This window comes from Megalobrama amblycephala, linkage group LG20, assembly GCF_018812025.1.
Source record: "Megalobrama amblycephala isolate DHTTF-2021 linkage group LG20, ASM1881202v1, whole genome shotgun sequence".
Classification (NCBI taxonomy): Eukaryota; Metazoa; Chordata; class Actinopteri; order Cypriniformes; family Xenocyprididae; genus Megalobrama; species Megalobrama amblycephala.
In genome coordinates this window covers 14,108,521-14,123,330 of record NC_063063.1, presented here as the reverse complement: position 1 = coordinate 14,123,330, position 14,810 = coordinate 14,108,521, and the positions used below count along the sequence as shown (strand labels likewise).

At 35.7% G+C, this 14,810-nt stretch overlaps 1 protein-coding gene across 2 annotated transcripts; it reads right to left on the bottom strand.

Moving 5' to 3' along the window:
- Window positions 1-7: 7 nt before the first annotated feature.
- Window positions 8-13,083, bottom strand: calcoco2 (calcium binding and coiled-coil domain 2). Of its 2 annotated transcripts, none has more exons than XM_048170564.1 (14): window positions 12,927-13,083; window positions 12,355-12,558; window positions 12,080-12,182; window positions 8,253-8,413; window positions 8,012-8,137; window positions 7,231-7,311; window positions 5,773-5,888; window positions 5,610-5,679; window positions 4,013-4,165; window positions 3,735-3,920; window positions 3,534-3,620; window positions 705-873; window positions 572-594; window positions 8-485 (listed from the first exon to the last, which is right to left on the bottom strand). In XM_048170564.1, the coding sequence occupies exons 2-14, from the start codon at window positions 12,529-12,531 to the stop codon at window positions 324-326; spliced, it is 1,614 nt and encodes a 537-aa protein (XP_048026521.1). In that variant the 5' UTR covers window positions 12,532-12,558; window positions 12,927-13,083; the 3' UTR covers window positions 8-323. The 2 variants fall into 2 exon arrangements, with proteins under 2 accessions (XP_048026521.1, XP_048026522.1); XM_048170565.1 differs by having other exon boundaries at window positions 12,933-13,046.
- Between the last annotated feature and the right edge of the window lie 1,727 nt (window positions 13,084-14,810).

The window sequence follows — 14,810 nt, the reverse complement described above, 5'->3', positions numbered from 1 at the left end:
GTCTCAATATGTTTTATATGTTTATTATTTTAAATATTGAAAGATTAACCATTGGAAAAAAGTTTTGGTAAATAAAAGAAAATGGCAATCGTTTTATCGGTATTAGATCTTCTATATATAAATTCATTTTGTTCCAATTTCTTCAATGATATGGCAATCACTGCATAATAAAAATAAAAAAAGAATTTCCCTATTAGATAGATAATAGCTAATAATAAAAGAGAAGTGATGCATATCTAGAAGATCCTGGACCATTCAGTACTTTAAAAAGCGACACCATAGTTTCTTAAATACATTATATCATATTTAGAAATCAGAACTGACTAATCCTCATGACCGTAAACATGATCTTCAAATGTCTGCTGTTCCCAGTCGTCAAAGACCAGAGTGCAGAAAGGACACACTTTGTGAGATTGCTCATGTTGTTCTAATTCATCCTCGCTGATGCCGGGAAATCTCTCCTGACAGTGCTGACACACCCGAATCTGTACATAAGGAAATGCATACAATTCAATCATTTTGACCTCTGTGGAAACTCATTTTTGAAATATTCATAAGGAAAAGTCATTACCTCTATTACTTCTGCAGGATTTGCTATAATGTACAAATAAAATTGGTTATCAGATTAACACTAATTTTAAGACAAGATTTTTGTCTAACTGAATGTTTCAATTTCCTTTTATAAATACTGTTATTGTACTAACCTGTCAAATCATCAATGCTCTCATAAAAATGAGAGTCAGGTGGGTATGTTTGCTCCTGGGAGGCGGGTGGGCTTTGAGGGTTGGGTTGTTGATCAGACATTGCTGCAACAGATGCGACCTGGTAGTCAAACAATGCCCTACGAAGTTTATCTACTTCTGCCTGCAGTTCCTGGAGATAAAAAGGAAAAAGAATTACTACATCAAATAATAATAATTAAATAATAATAGACTGGCATGTAGTTCAGTGCCCTGAAGTTTTTAAAATATACTACTGTTCAAAATATTGGGTCAGTACAGCTTTTATTTGGCAAGGACACATTAATGCAAAAGTGACAGTAACTGACATTTTAAATAAATGCTGCCCTTTTGAACTTTCTATTTAATCCTTCTTCCAAAACATGTTTTTGTCTTACCCTGATTCACTATGGTAAACCTATTAAACCTGTTTTTATTTTAAATGGGATGGTTTTTGCAGGAAATTGCGTACATGCGTCACATATCCGTAAATAAAGAAAAGTTGCTCTGGCTACTTTGACGCATGTGAGAGTATATGCACCTCTTGATGGAAATAACATCACAACATTTATTTCCATCAAGAGGTGCATCATTTTTTGGTCAAGATCTTGTATTGACAATGCAAGAGGTGAGCACTCTGTAAAGTCTTCTCCAGCACATGCCAAAAACTTACACTGAGGTTAAAGTCAGTGCCAATTCATGTGTGAAAATGATTCTTCATTCTCCCTCCCACAATTTGAGCCTGATGAATCTTGACATTGTCATCCTGGAATATGGCCATGATCATCTTAAAGGGTTAGTTCACCCAAAAATGAAAATAATGTCATTTATTACTCACCTTCATGCCGTTCCACACCCGTAAGATCTTCGGAACACAAATTAAGATATTTTTGTTGAAATCCGATGGCTCACTGTGGCCTGCATAGCCAGCAATGACATTTCCTCTCTCAAGATCCATAAATGTACTAAAAACATATTTAAATCCCTCCATGTGAGTACAGTGGTTTAATATTAATAAGCGACAAAAATATTTTTGGTGTGGCAAAAAAAAAAAATGTAAAAAAAATTATTGACTTATATAGTGATGGCCGATTTCAAAACACTGCTTCATGAAGCTTCGGAGCGTTATTAATCTTCTGTGTCGAATCAGCAGTTCGGAGCACCAAAGTCAAGTGATTTTAGCCGGGTGTGTCTCAATCCTGAAAAGTGATGGCTCTTTGATTGCCCCCTGTGGCCTGCATAGCCAGCGAATGAGAATGACTTAAAAATAAATTTCCTCTCTGAAAGATGGTTTTGGTCATTTAAGGTAATTGTTAAGATCAATTGTTCGTTTTTGTGATGATAATTTTATGCAATTTACTAAAAACGGGGCGTGTCGTCATTAAATATCGAATTTGACAGCTTGTCTGAACTGTCACTCGAGGGGATATTGAAGGTAACCGTTATTTTCGATTCCTTTGTTATTAACACCAACAAAATAGTTGTTCAGCGACGTACTAACAGATCTGTATATACAGGATTGACGGATCACTGAACTTTTTCTCTGTAACATTAAATGTGGGCGTTATAAGCTAAAAAAATGTTATTAGTTAAAAAAACCTAATGTTAAATCGGGAAAAAGCAGGTATCGTTATCTCGCACTTACTTATTATTTTTATGGGTATAAAATAATATAGCAGGACAAATAGTGCTTACTCTAATACAGCAATCGATCTCCGACGTTTTGAACTTGATTTAAAATGGCAACCGTTTCTGACGATTTAGAGTTGTTTCTAGTGCATTATATTGAGTTTATTTATTTGCTGTCTCAAAAATAAGCTTAGAAACAGAGCTATTATTTTATAGGTAGAATTTTAAATTGTGTATAATTTTTATAGTCTATTTAAAATACAGGAATATGACGCAGTCGTCTGGGCGGAAGTTTGATACAGCGGCTCCGCCTGTCCACGGACGATACCTTCTCGATGCCCAGGTTGCAAACCTTTTTTTTTTTATGACGTTTTTGCGCAGTCAGCGCCATCGGATTTTGGCACATTACAATGGAAAAGCGGCGTCGCGTCGTCCATCTTTTTTACGTGATTTCAGCAGTTTGGCGGTTTGACACGCGTTCCGAATAATGATTCGACACAAAAGATTCATAACGCTCCGAAGCTTGTTTTGAAATCAGCCATCACTATATAAGTCGTTATTTTGTTTTTTTGGTGCACAAAAATATTCTCATCGCTTTATAATATTAATATTGAACCACTGAACTCACATGAACTGATTTAAATATGTTTTTAGTACATTAATGGATCTTGAGAGAGGAAATGTCATTGCTGGCTATGCAGGCCTCACTGAGCCATCGAATTTCAACAAAAATATCTTAATTTGTGTTCCGAAGATGAACGAAGGTCTTACGGGTGTGGAACGACATGAGGGTGAGTAATAAATTACATTATTTTCATTTTTGGGTGAACTAACCCTTTAATACATGGTTGTTTAAGAAAAGAAAAGCTACACACTCAATCTTTTAGGGTTAAAAGAACCATTGCCAAACATATAACATGCTAGAAACATAATAATCACTGTAATAATGATCCATCCATAGACTAAGTATTTGCCTATTAAAATCCAACAGCGACTTTTTATTTATTTTTTTTGGCCGGGCAGTGTATTACTGTTTTAACTGTATTTTTAATCAAATAAATGCAGGTGGTGGTGAGCATAAGAGACTTCTTTCAAAAACATTAAAATATCTTACCGACCCCAAACTTCTGAATGGTAAAGTACCTAACAGTGATGTTTAATCTGTGTCATAACAAAACAGATCACCTCATTTTTTTTCTCATGCATCTCTCGGTCTAATCTTGATGTCTCTGCCATTTCGTAAATTTTGTCTTGTGCCTGCTGAAGTTGTTTCTGTAATGACAAAATTGTTTTGAATCAGGATTGAAATACTGAATATTAATACTCACAAAAACTAAAGTTTAAAGTAAAATGCATAAGTCTGAAAACCAAGACACTGTTCAATACCTGGATTTGATTGGATTTCTCGCCCTCAGCCTGTTTTAAGGTCATCTCCTCCAGCTTCTTTTTCACTTCCTTCAATTCCTGCTCAGCTCCTTCTGCACGCTTGCAGGCTTCTTTACAGTTCTGCACCTCGCTGCGAAGCAGCCCTCTGGCTTCTGTCAGCTGAGTTAGCAGAGCCTGAATCTGTACCTGAGTGATCGGTTACAGAGAGATTACTTCTCTGATGAATGATTTGAAGTCATAATGTTTCAAACTTCTAAAGCCTTAGTGGCAAGCCTCACTTTTTGTTCTTTCTCTTGTGCTCCTTGCTCTGACATGGATGTTTGTAATGCTTTGTTTTCAGCACTCCGATCCTCCATAGTCTTTTTCATCCTGAGCTCCTGGATTTCAATCTGCAATTTCTCATTGTCTTTCCTGCTGCTTTGCACATCCACCTAAAATAATATAAATGGCATTGAAGGCAACTGGCAAAGCTCACAGACCAGCCAAGAAATATTTATTTACTCTGACTCATGCCACAACTTGTTTCTCCTGCCTTTTTTGTATTAATTTGATTTTGTTTACTTTTCATTTTATCTCTATTTTGTCTCTTGTATTTTTGTGTCTTAATCTTGTCATGGATTATGAAGACAGGTTCTACAGAAATAAATCATTTTATTCTTAATTGACTCATTCCACGAAACCGGTCCGGTCCCTCTGACCTTTTTCAGTGTATTTCATCTATTGGGTCACCAAAATATATTTTTAAAAGCTTTTTGTATTAATTGAAATGTCTCCTTTAATAATGTATAAAAACATGACATACATTTTATCTTTATATTAGAAATTATTTAGTTTTTTTCAGTTGACACCACCTATTTTGTCATGTCCCTCAAGTGTACTTGGGATATAAATAATAATAATAATAATAATAATATTATGAGAAAAAAGTCCATACATTTTGCCATTCCCATAAATATCCATCTGTGCTTTTTTGCTGGTAATGTTTTTTTCTAAGTGAATACATGATTATTCATTAAAATCACATTATTAATTCCGTACCTCAGTAATATAATGAACTGATACTTATGTGACATCATTAATAGGAAGTGACATCATAGAAGTCTTCTGAACAACATTGTGAACAGACACAGGCAAGTTACCACCTTCTTTAATAATTATAACTAAATTATGTTGTGAAATTGTGTCAAGCTTAACGACTCAACCCCGTTACATCAATTAAAGATAAAAAACTATTACTTGTGAAAATTATCTTTGTTATTTCAACATTATTCATGATTTCTTAATATCATGCATGCCATGTGCTCTCCATTTATTCACTAGATTTAGAGCATTGGCCAATTTGGACAACGACAAAAATCTCAACCCCGTCACACCAACATTTTTATTATTATTTCAAGTTTATGAAAAAGTAATTAAAGTTCGTTCAGAGCAATCATAAGAATACTGATTTTAGTTCAAAGCCTTGATGATGAGGTTGCTGTCACAAAAAGTGCCCATTTCAGGCTTTAGTATAGCAAAAGTGTGAGATTTTATGTAACTTTTTATATTTGCAATTACTGAATTAGTGTAAGGGACATCTGATTAATAGGAAAATGTTGATTTTATCACAAATACATTTTATAATAATATTCAGAGAGCTCCCATAGTGTCCATAACTTAAAATAATGACCAACAATAATTGGGATTTGATGCCTGAGATGGGAAAATATGTTTTTCTGGAAGTTAAATATATCATTAATGTTGTTGGTGTTCAGAAAAGTAATACATTTTGGTAAAAAAAATCTAAAAATGTGTAAGTCCAAATTGTACCTGTTTCGTAGAATGACTCCATTATCATTAACGCTAAGAACACATAATGAGAAAGCATTTGCAAACCTGTAGCAACTTGGCCTGGTCCTGTACTTTGTTGTAATTTTGTTCAGTTTCTTTCAGTGAGGTACTCAGCCTGGAGAAAAATGACATGTTTTTTTTACATATAAAATGTTTGCATAAAATAAACATATGTCGGAACAGAGATTTCCATAATGAGGAAACTCACCTGAGGATTTCTGCATCCTGGAGTTCAACCTGTTCCTGTAACTCAGCCTTTTCTTTTTTAAGCAAGTGGATCTTTTGAACAGCTCTATCATACTTTTCATGAAGATTGTTCAGTGACTGTAAATAATTTTGTTTGATAAAAGTCATACATATCTCATACAATTCTCAATTAGACAGATTAAGAGTGTGTTTACACTTGTAGTTCGGTTCTCTTGGTATAAGAAAATTATACATTTAGTCCTTGTTCGCATGGCGTACACACTGTCGTTTTTAACAGTGAACCTAACGATACAAAACAAAAGAAATGGCTTTTATGGTGTATATTTTGCGACTGAACTTGTCGAACATCCAAAACAATGCTGTTTGCTTGGCTAAACGCGCTCGCCGTATATGCGTACATATAACGTTATATGATAGAGCTGACAGAAAACTAGTGAAGAGCTTATAAAATGTGTAAATCAAAACAGCGGCAGGAATCCCTCCGTCAAACACACAAACGAAGATCTGCTGAAAGGAGATGCCTGTATCCAACTGTGATGGGCAATGATGAGAAAAAAACAGGTACGCTTGAGCATTCTGTCCTTTCTAGGGTCGCATCTCGTGACATCATGTCCTTTTTTTGATTATGTGGCGAGCAGGGCGGGCGAGAGCCGTGAGGGAACGCCGTGAGGGAACGGCGCGAGGCCGGTGGCGCGAGAGTTAACGAGCTACACCTGGGAGGCGCACCGGCCTTAAGTCTCTCACGGAGGAGCTCCGGGAGCATAAAAGGAGGAGCGACGACAGTGAACGACGAGAGAGGACCAGGCCTGGATATTATTTTATGTTTTATTATGTTTGTGTGGCCGGCAGAAGTCCGCGAGGGTCTGCCGGCATTACTTTCGTTATGTTCTTTGTTTATTTTGGTATTAAAGTTTTGTTGAATATTCGCCGCTTCCCGCCTCCTTCTTCCCATATATACGAACTGTGTTACAGATTTGTTTACATGTCTTCGGCCCATGTTGCATTCATTTTTCAGTCGAACCGCACCAGAGTTTGTTTGAAAGCGGACTGAGACCCATCTTTTCAATGGTCTTGGATTGCTTTCATATCTCAAGCGAACCACTCCAGAGTTCGTTTGAAAGAGTACCAACGACACCTCTTCAAGGAGGTCTCGGTACGCTTGTTTGGTCCGCTTTTGGTGCGCACCCGAGTGCGATTGCTGCTTTCACACCTGCCCAAACGAACCGCACCAAAGGGGAAAACAAACTCTAGTACGATTCAACCAAACTAAATGAGTCAGGTGTGAAAGCACCCTTGGTCCACTTGTTTGGTGCGCACCAGGGTTCAAGATGGCAGCGTTCACATTTATTCAAAAGAACCGCACTAACGGAGCAATCGCATCAATCTGTTTTAATAGAACCAAACCTGCCAAGTGTGAACAACACACCCTAAATTACAGACATTTCAACTTGATCTTTACCTCTTCGGTGAAGTTAAAACTCTTTACATCTGGCAGTGGTGTTTCCGGGTTATCCTTTGGCTTCACATCATCTAGAGAGCTCTGCAGTTTAATATAAATGCACATATATGATCACTTTATTCACCACTGCAGATATACAGTGATGTTTTGTCATAACAAGAACAATGTTGAGACAATCTGTAATCTCTTATTTTTCATTGAATGTATCATTATGTATTGGGTTGATAAATATCAATAAAAAGATTTAAAATAGAACAAGAGCAATGTAGTAGAACCAGTGTTGTCATTTGTTAACTAAAACTAACAAAAACTATTAAAATAGCTTTCGGTTACTGAATTGAAATAAAATAAAATACAAATATGAAAAACTTTAATGAAAATTTGAAATGTTGCCTTGACAACTAACTGAAATAAGTCTAAAACTACTAAAAAAAGAAAATTAATTAAAACTATACAGAAATATATTTAAAAAAAGACACAAACGTAATAAATTGAAAATGTAAATGAAAAGCTATAGGATATAAATACTATAAATACAATACTACTAAAAAAACTACTATAAAATATAAATACTACTAACAAGACACTGATTAGGACAACAAGTAGTACAACATTCCCCACTACACAAAGACAGATGTCTAAAAATGGCACGAGACATTACATGACAGTCAGTTGACCTTCATTACAATAACATTCAATACAATTGGAGGTAGCACAAATACTGTACATAATAAGTACATACATTTTACTTGTGTTGTAAAAGGAAGAGAATCTGACTAACCCTGAGACGGCGGATCTCGTGCAGTCTTTCATCCAACTCAGTTTTCAGGATCTTATTTGTTTCTTTTAAGTGCTCAATCTCTTTGACATAGTCCTCTTTCTCTTTCTCCATCTTTTCTGCCTGCTCCTACTCATTCAACAGAAGATTTTGTGGACATTTGGTATTAGTATTAATCTTTTAGTGGCTAGCAGAAAGAAAAAGCTACTAGAAACTTTAACACCACATGGTGTCCAGGTTGTACCTGTGTTGTTATAACCAACAGGTCCTTCTCCAAGCTGCAATCAAGGCTTGATTCTGCTGGGTTTTGAAAGCAGAATGGGGTGCTGGCTCCTTTGACATAGCCATTGCTGTCCACATAGCAGAACTGGTAAAACTCCCCATCATCCTTGGGCAGGTAGCTCTCTGAGAACAAAAAAATCAGTATCATATAGAGTCAGAATTTAGTATATAGGGTATATATTCAAGTATACACTACTGATCAAAAGTTTCTGAACGGTAAGATTTTTTAAAGTTTTTAATAGAAGTCTCTTCTACTCACCAAGACTTCATTTATTGATCCAAAATAAAGCAAAAACAGTAATATTGTGAAATATTTTTACAATTTAAAATGCAATTTATTCCTGTGATGGCAAAGTTGAATTTTCAGCATCATTATTCGAGTCTTCAGTGTCACATGATCCTTCAGAAATCATTCTAATATGCCGATTTGGTGCTTGAGAAACATTTATTATTATTATCAATGTTGAAAACAGTTCAAAACAAAAAGTGTACAATTTTTTTCAGGATTATTTGATTAATGGAAAGTTTAAAAGAACAACATTTATCTGAAATATAAAGCTTTTGCAACATTTTAAATGTCTATACATGGGTTTCAAAGACGTCACTTCCGCTATGCCCGCCGCCATATTTGGGACCGGTCACAGCTGCGCGCCCTGTTTAAGTCTATGGTGACAGCAGCTACAACTACCAGAGGAAGGCCAACAAAACGCTCTCAGAAGGTTCACAACAAGTTTATAATAGATCTTGGATATGTGGTGCTGTTAGCCGTTTCAACAGTCGTCAGAACTTCAAATTTATTTGATTTATTTGAAAATATTATGAATTCTAGTTGCTGTGTTTCGGCGTGTTACAGGATGAACAAATTCACGACACCAGCTGACTACATTACTTAGTTCAAGTACATGCGTGCATGATTTTGTGCAAATATAAGTTGTAATTTTATGTATAGCTTGTATAAATATATATGAATTACCATAGGATGTGTCCTGTTGAGTTAATTAACCTTCTAGCAAAGCGCTTCAGTTTACGGGTGTTCATTCAGCGCGCGCAGCTCAAATAATACTGTTATCAAAATGAATCTGTTATTGATGTTATTGTATACAAAAAAAAATCTGTTATTGTTCATGATCCTTATTATTAATCAAACTATGTGTTGATGAAAATAATACTAGAATATAAGAGCTAGTTATTAAAAATAATGCATTCGTTTTCTAAAAGAAATATTAAAGTTTTAATAATACTGTGTAGTAACGTTAAACATTTTAATGACTTAATGAAGCTGAAGAGAATAAAAAAAACCCATAAACTGAAAGTTAATTAACTTTCAACTTTTTAATTAATCAACGGAACACATCCTATATAAAATAATCCAGATATTAATACAAAATAAAAATAATATTACAACTAGTATTTGCACAAAATCACGCACAGATGAACTTGAAGTAACCTCATTGAAACTCCGAAACACAGCAAATAAGCCCAAATAATTCACAACGTTATTTTACAAGTATATACGATTATAATATCATGTATAAGAAGAAGACAGTCCCAATCATATTAATGTTTTGTCTTTTTGAGCGCTCGCACTGAAGCTATAGATGATCATCAGCTCTGTGGGTTATTTACCTCAACGAAACACATCCTTTATGAGAATAATCAGATATTTATACTTCATAAAATTAATAAGTTTTATCTGTACAAAATGACGCGAATGCACAAGTGAAGTTTGAACAAGTTATGTAATCAATGTTTAACTCAGTCGACGCGCTCTTACCACAACAACACGCTGAAACAACAACACAGAGAATTCACAACATTTTATTACAATAGTGTCCTCGTTATAATGTTACGTAAATGACAGTCCCAGCAGTTATTAATGTTGTGCATTGCTGTTTGGCTGCCAGTGGTGTGGTCCCTTCTGAATGAAGCCAATAATTCTGCCGATCTAACTACTTTGGGATCAAATAAATTTGTAGTTCTGACGACTGTTGAAACGGCTAACAGCACCACATATCCAAGATATATTATAAACTTGTTGTGAACCTTCTGAAAGCGTTTCGTTGGCCTTCCTCTGGTAGTTGTAGCTGCTGTCACCATAGACTTAAACAGGGCGCGCAGCTGTGACCGGTCCCAAATATGGCGGCGATAGAATACAGTGACGTCACATGAAACCCATGTATACTGTCACTTTTGATTTAATGCATCCTTGCTGAATAAATGTATTAATTTCTTTAATTTCTTTCCAAAAAAAACTCGTACTGACCCCAAACTTTTGAACGGCAGTGATAATGTTACAAAAGCTTTCTCAACTTTTTTGTTGTTGTTGTTTGTTTAAATGAACTCAAAATTAGTTCACCCAAAAATGAAATTTCTGTCATTTATTACTCGCCCTCAATGTCGTTCCAAACCCGCAAGACCTTCATTCATCTTCGGAACACAAATTAAGATATTTTTGATGAAATCAGAGAGATGTATGACTCGACCATAGACAGCAATATAATCAACACTTTCAAGGTCCAGAAAGGTACTAAAGACAGTCGGCGTGACTGCAGTGGTTCAATCTTAATTTTATGAAGCGATGGGAATACGCATATGTGTGATGCTGAGGCAGGAGCCGGCCAATAATGAGTCGGCGTTCTGACGTAGAACCTGGAAGTGCTGGACATAAACAACGTATGAGAAGAGAAGATATTGTTGAATAAAGTCATTATTTTTGTTTTGTTTTCTTTTTGCCCATAAAAAGTATTCTTGTCGCTTTATAAAATTAAGGTTGAACCACTGCATTCACGTCAACAGTTTTAACAATGTCTTTAGTAACCTTCTGGACCTTGACAGTGGTTGTTAAATTGCTGTCTATTGAGGAGAAAAATTCCTCTCGGATTTCATCAAAAATATCTTAATTTGTGTTCCAAAGATGAATGAAGGTCTTTCGGGTGTGGAACGACATGAGGGTGAGTAATTAATGACAGAATTTTCATTTTTGGGTGAACTAACCCTTTAATGGTATGACCTATTTCAGGGGTTGCCAAATTACAATTTAAAATCAGTCAGAGCTAGAAATGTATCTTCATATTTAAAAGGTAAAGCTTCACATCATGGGTATACTTTCTATGACATCTTGTTTTGATGTCCTTCAGAGGGGATTATTATGAGTGCATCCCTAGATTATTAAGGTCCAAAGTTTAACGTCTATTCTATCACTCGAGATCAAGAGAAATATTTAAATATGTATTTGATATTAAAAAAAATAAAAAACTACCCTGCCATGCTCAAGTAATCCTCACCCAGTTGCTCCACACTTAATTAACTGCCAAGAAAGCGGTGCATGGCAGCAAACCAAATTCTTGAGACACTTGACACATCACAAGGTCCCTTGATTTAGGAACTCTGAGTAACGTGATGAGTAGATGTGGACCACTCAAGTTAGTGGTTCTGTCTTTACTAAAATAGCAGCACAACGTCACATCCACAGCATTGATGCACAGTAATTACACCAGGGGCAAGTTGCATGAACATAGCAGGCATCATTTTAAAACAGTGTCTTAAGATCTAGTATGACCCACTTAGTCAAGGGGCAGTCAATCATACTTTTTGTTATCAAATTAGACAAATCTACATTTTTTTATGTAACTGACTTTGAACAGTCATAAAGAAACACAAATATTGACTAACTTGTCAGACAGTTTATGGAGCAAAATACTGGATAGTTATGATAAATAAAGCAGAAATCTAAAATGTGCAGTGTTTAAATCCCTTTGAAGCTGAACTGAGAAACAGGAAGATGCCTACCTTTAAAAACCACATGTTGCACAAGCGGTTCAGGTCCAACATTGTCCAGGTAAGGTTCCACCCATACATAGTTAAAATACTGCTGTGTCGAACTCCATCCAACCTGAACAGATTTAATTCAACTTCATTAAAAGAAATATTATAGTACATCTTTATCCATTATTAAATGCAAAACGTGCCATGTGTGGCCATAATAAATAGGCAATCACAGGAAATACTAGTATGTAGAGTCTGTAAAGTGTAAATGAGTTAATGTTATTAATTAGGCTACTGACCTTGAAGACACCGATCCAGTCCCTCGGGTTGGGCTGCAGAGCACCGGTGAGAGTGTACCAGCACGAAACTGGGGTGTTTGGCGGATATGATGGAGGAACATCGTTGAAAACTACCTGCGAGTATGACGAGGTCTCCATTACAACGGGAACAGTCTCTTCCTCCGTTCCGTCACTCATCCCGAGATTTATGGGGGACACCGTCACCTTTCAATTCGTCAAAAGTTTATTTTAGTAAAACGCTAGTGTATGGTTGACTTTGTTTTGAGTTAGCCTGTGTTCTTTCACTTTCATTTATGTAAAGGGCGTAGCTAACTAAACAAAAAAAGACACAACATCGACTGACAACACACTGGTTTTGTTTGAATATGTTACCTCGGGTATGTAAATAAGTCAAAATATAAAGACAACGTTTAAGTAGCCTAAACACGATACAGCTTTATAATCTTAAAATAAAAACTTTTTATAGTTTAGAAATCAGCATAAGTCATTGGGAAAACCCAAACGTGGACGTGTTTACTCATGTAATTTGGTGATATTTTCTCAATAAACAACTTCCATAAATAAAATGTTACCTGAACCTCGTTCTGCCGCAGTCCAGACCGTGTTGTTCAACAGGCAGTGCGATACAAGAGTGTTGCTATAAATGGGAGCAGAAAGTAAACACAATCTGGGAGATGTAGTTCTATGCACAGGTCGGGCACTACCTAGTGTCTTACTGGGGATTCCCGTATGTCATCCAGTGTATGAATTATGAGGGGACTGACCATCCTAAAATAGGCTTCAAATTATGTATTCTTTCATTAGATATACTCATGTATATACATTTCAACTGTATATTAAAAATATATATCAGTATTAACAAAGTTATAAATTATTTACATGGCGATATGCTCCCAAACAGAAGACTTTGCCTGAGGGGCAACTAACTAAAGCAATATTAGGTCGCTCGAGCGCTTTTATCTACAAAACATATTTATTATACATAACAAAAATTGTTTTGTTGAAATGTCTTTAACCCTTATAGGGTCTTTTAAGACCCCAAACGACGTTTGCTAAAATATCATGGGCGTAGGTTTAGGGGGGGACGCTAGGTACTAGTCCCTATCAGTATTTTGAGATGACAAATTTGTCCCCACCAATATTTAGCAAGCTCCTTTGAACTGCTATTTGGATCTTTGCACTGCTATTTGGATCTTTGCACTGCTATTTGGATCGATTCTAACGGCCAGGACGACAGGCTACACGCGCGGGCCGGGACTACTTTTGTGCTTGCACTAGCAGCGAGCGGGTGGTGTGTGTGTCGCGCGCATGTTGACGACGCCGACGGTACGTTACCAGGGCTGTCTCTCTGCCACATACAAACGCCAGAGTAAAAACATTTTAATATTCCGTTTTTTTGCCCCTTTTTGTACTTTGTAGATGCCACCCAAGAAGAAGAAAGGGGACATAAGAAGCTTTTTCATAAAGCAGAGTCAGAGTGTAAGTAGGCAAAATAACTAGCTAGCCACACAAATAAACTAGCAGTAGTGACTGACCAGGCTTTCAAATGTAGATTCTACTGTGGAAAATAGTATTAACTGGTGATAGTATGTGTTACCCAGGATGATAGAATGCTACGTTAGCAAGTAACTGAATGTCAATTAGCCTGTACTTTAACTTAGAATCTTGCAGTCAACATAAACGGTGGATCTGAAAAGGTTATTATAAAAAGGTTATTATATTTATTTATTTAGATTTGTTTCCTTGTGGCAGAGTATTTTTTGTTAGTGTAAATACTAATGTACATAATAATTTCTGTTAATAAAACGTTTGGTTGTGCAGCATTACACAGTCTCAGGTTTTTATTTTTATTTTTTGAGAGTGCATTTTTGAGATTATACAGTTATACTAGCTCTTTAGGGACAGTATACAGGATGGTATATCGGGGTCAGGAATCCTGACTCAGGATACAATATAATGAGATGAAGTAGATTCACTTCTGTATTGTGATATTCTGTATTGCCAACAGTCTGAAATAAAAAAGGAAATCACCATTAAATCACTGGTATCTTACAACAAAAGAATTCCGGGGGGGTGTCCCCACCAAAGCTGAGACCAAACCTACGCCCATGTAAAATATATTTTTAAAAAAAGCTCTTTGTCCAAATAACATGAAACTTTGTACAGTTGACACTTTCTAGATCTACAAATAAAAAAAATTGGAGTGATATCTTGTTTTTATGTTAGTGTAGAAAAAAAAAACAAAAGAGTCACACTCAGGGTCTTTGGGGTCTCCACAGACCCCAGGCAACAAAATGTAATTCTGTACCAGAATAATTGTTTTTTACAAAAACAAATGTAATTTTGTTCCGTTTATTAATGTTTTACTTCATATTTGTGCAGTATTTGGAGGATTTGTCATATCTTTTACATTTATATAAATAAATAAAATATTTTGTTGAGGTTTTTTTTTTAAT

Coding starts and splice junctions, on each gene's coding strand:
- calcoco2 (XM_048170564.1), bottom strand. CDS start 12,531: ATGAGTGACGGAACGGAGGAAGAGACTGTTCCCGTTGTAATGGAGACC. Junction 5,889..7,230: donor GTTTTAACTTCACCGAAGAG/GTAAAGATCAAG, acceptor AATTATTTACAG/TCACTGAACAATCTTCATGA. Junction 874..3,533: donor TGCATGAGAAAAAAAATGAG/GTGATCTGTTTT, acceptor TTTTATCTCCAG/GAACTGCAGGCAGAAGTAGA.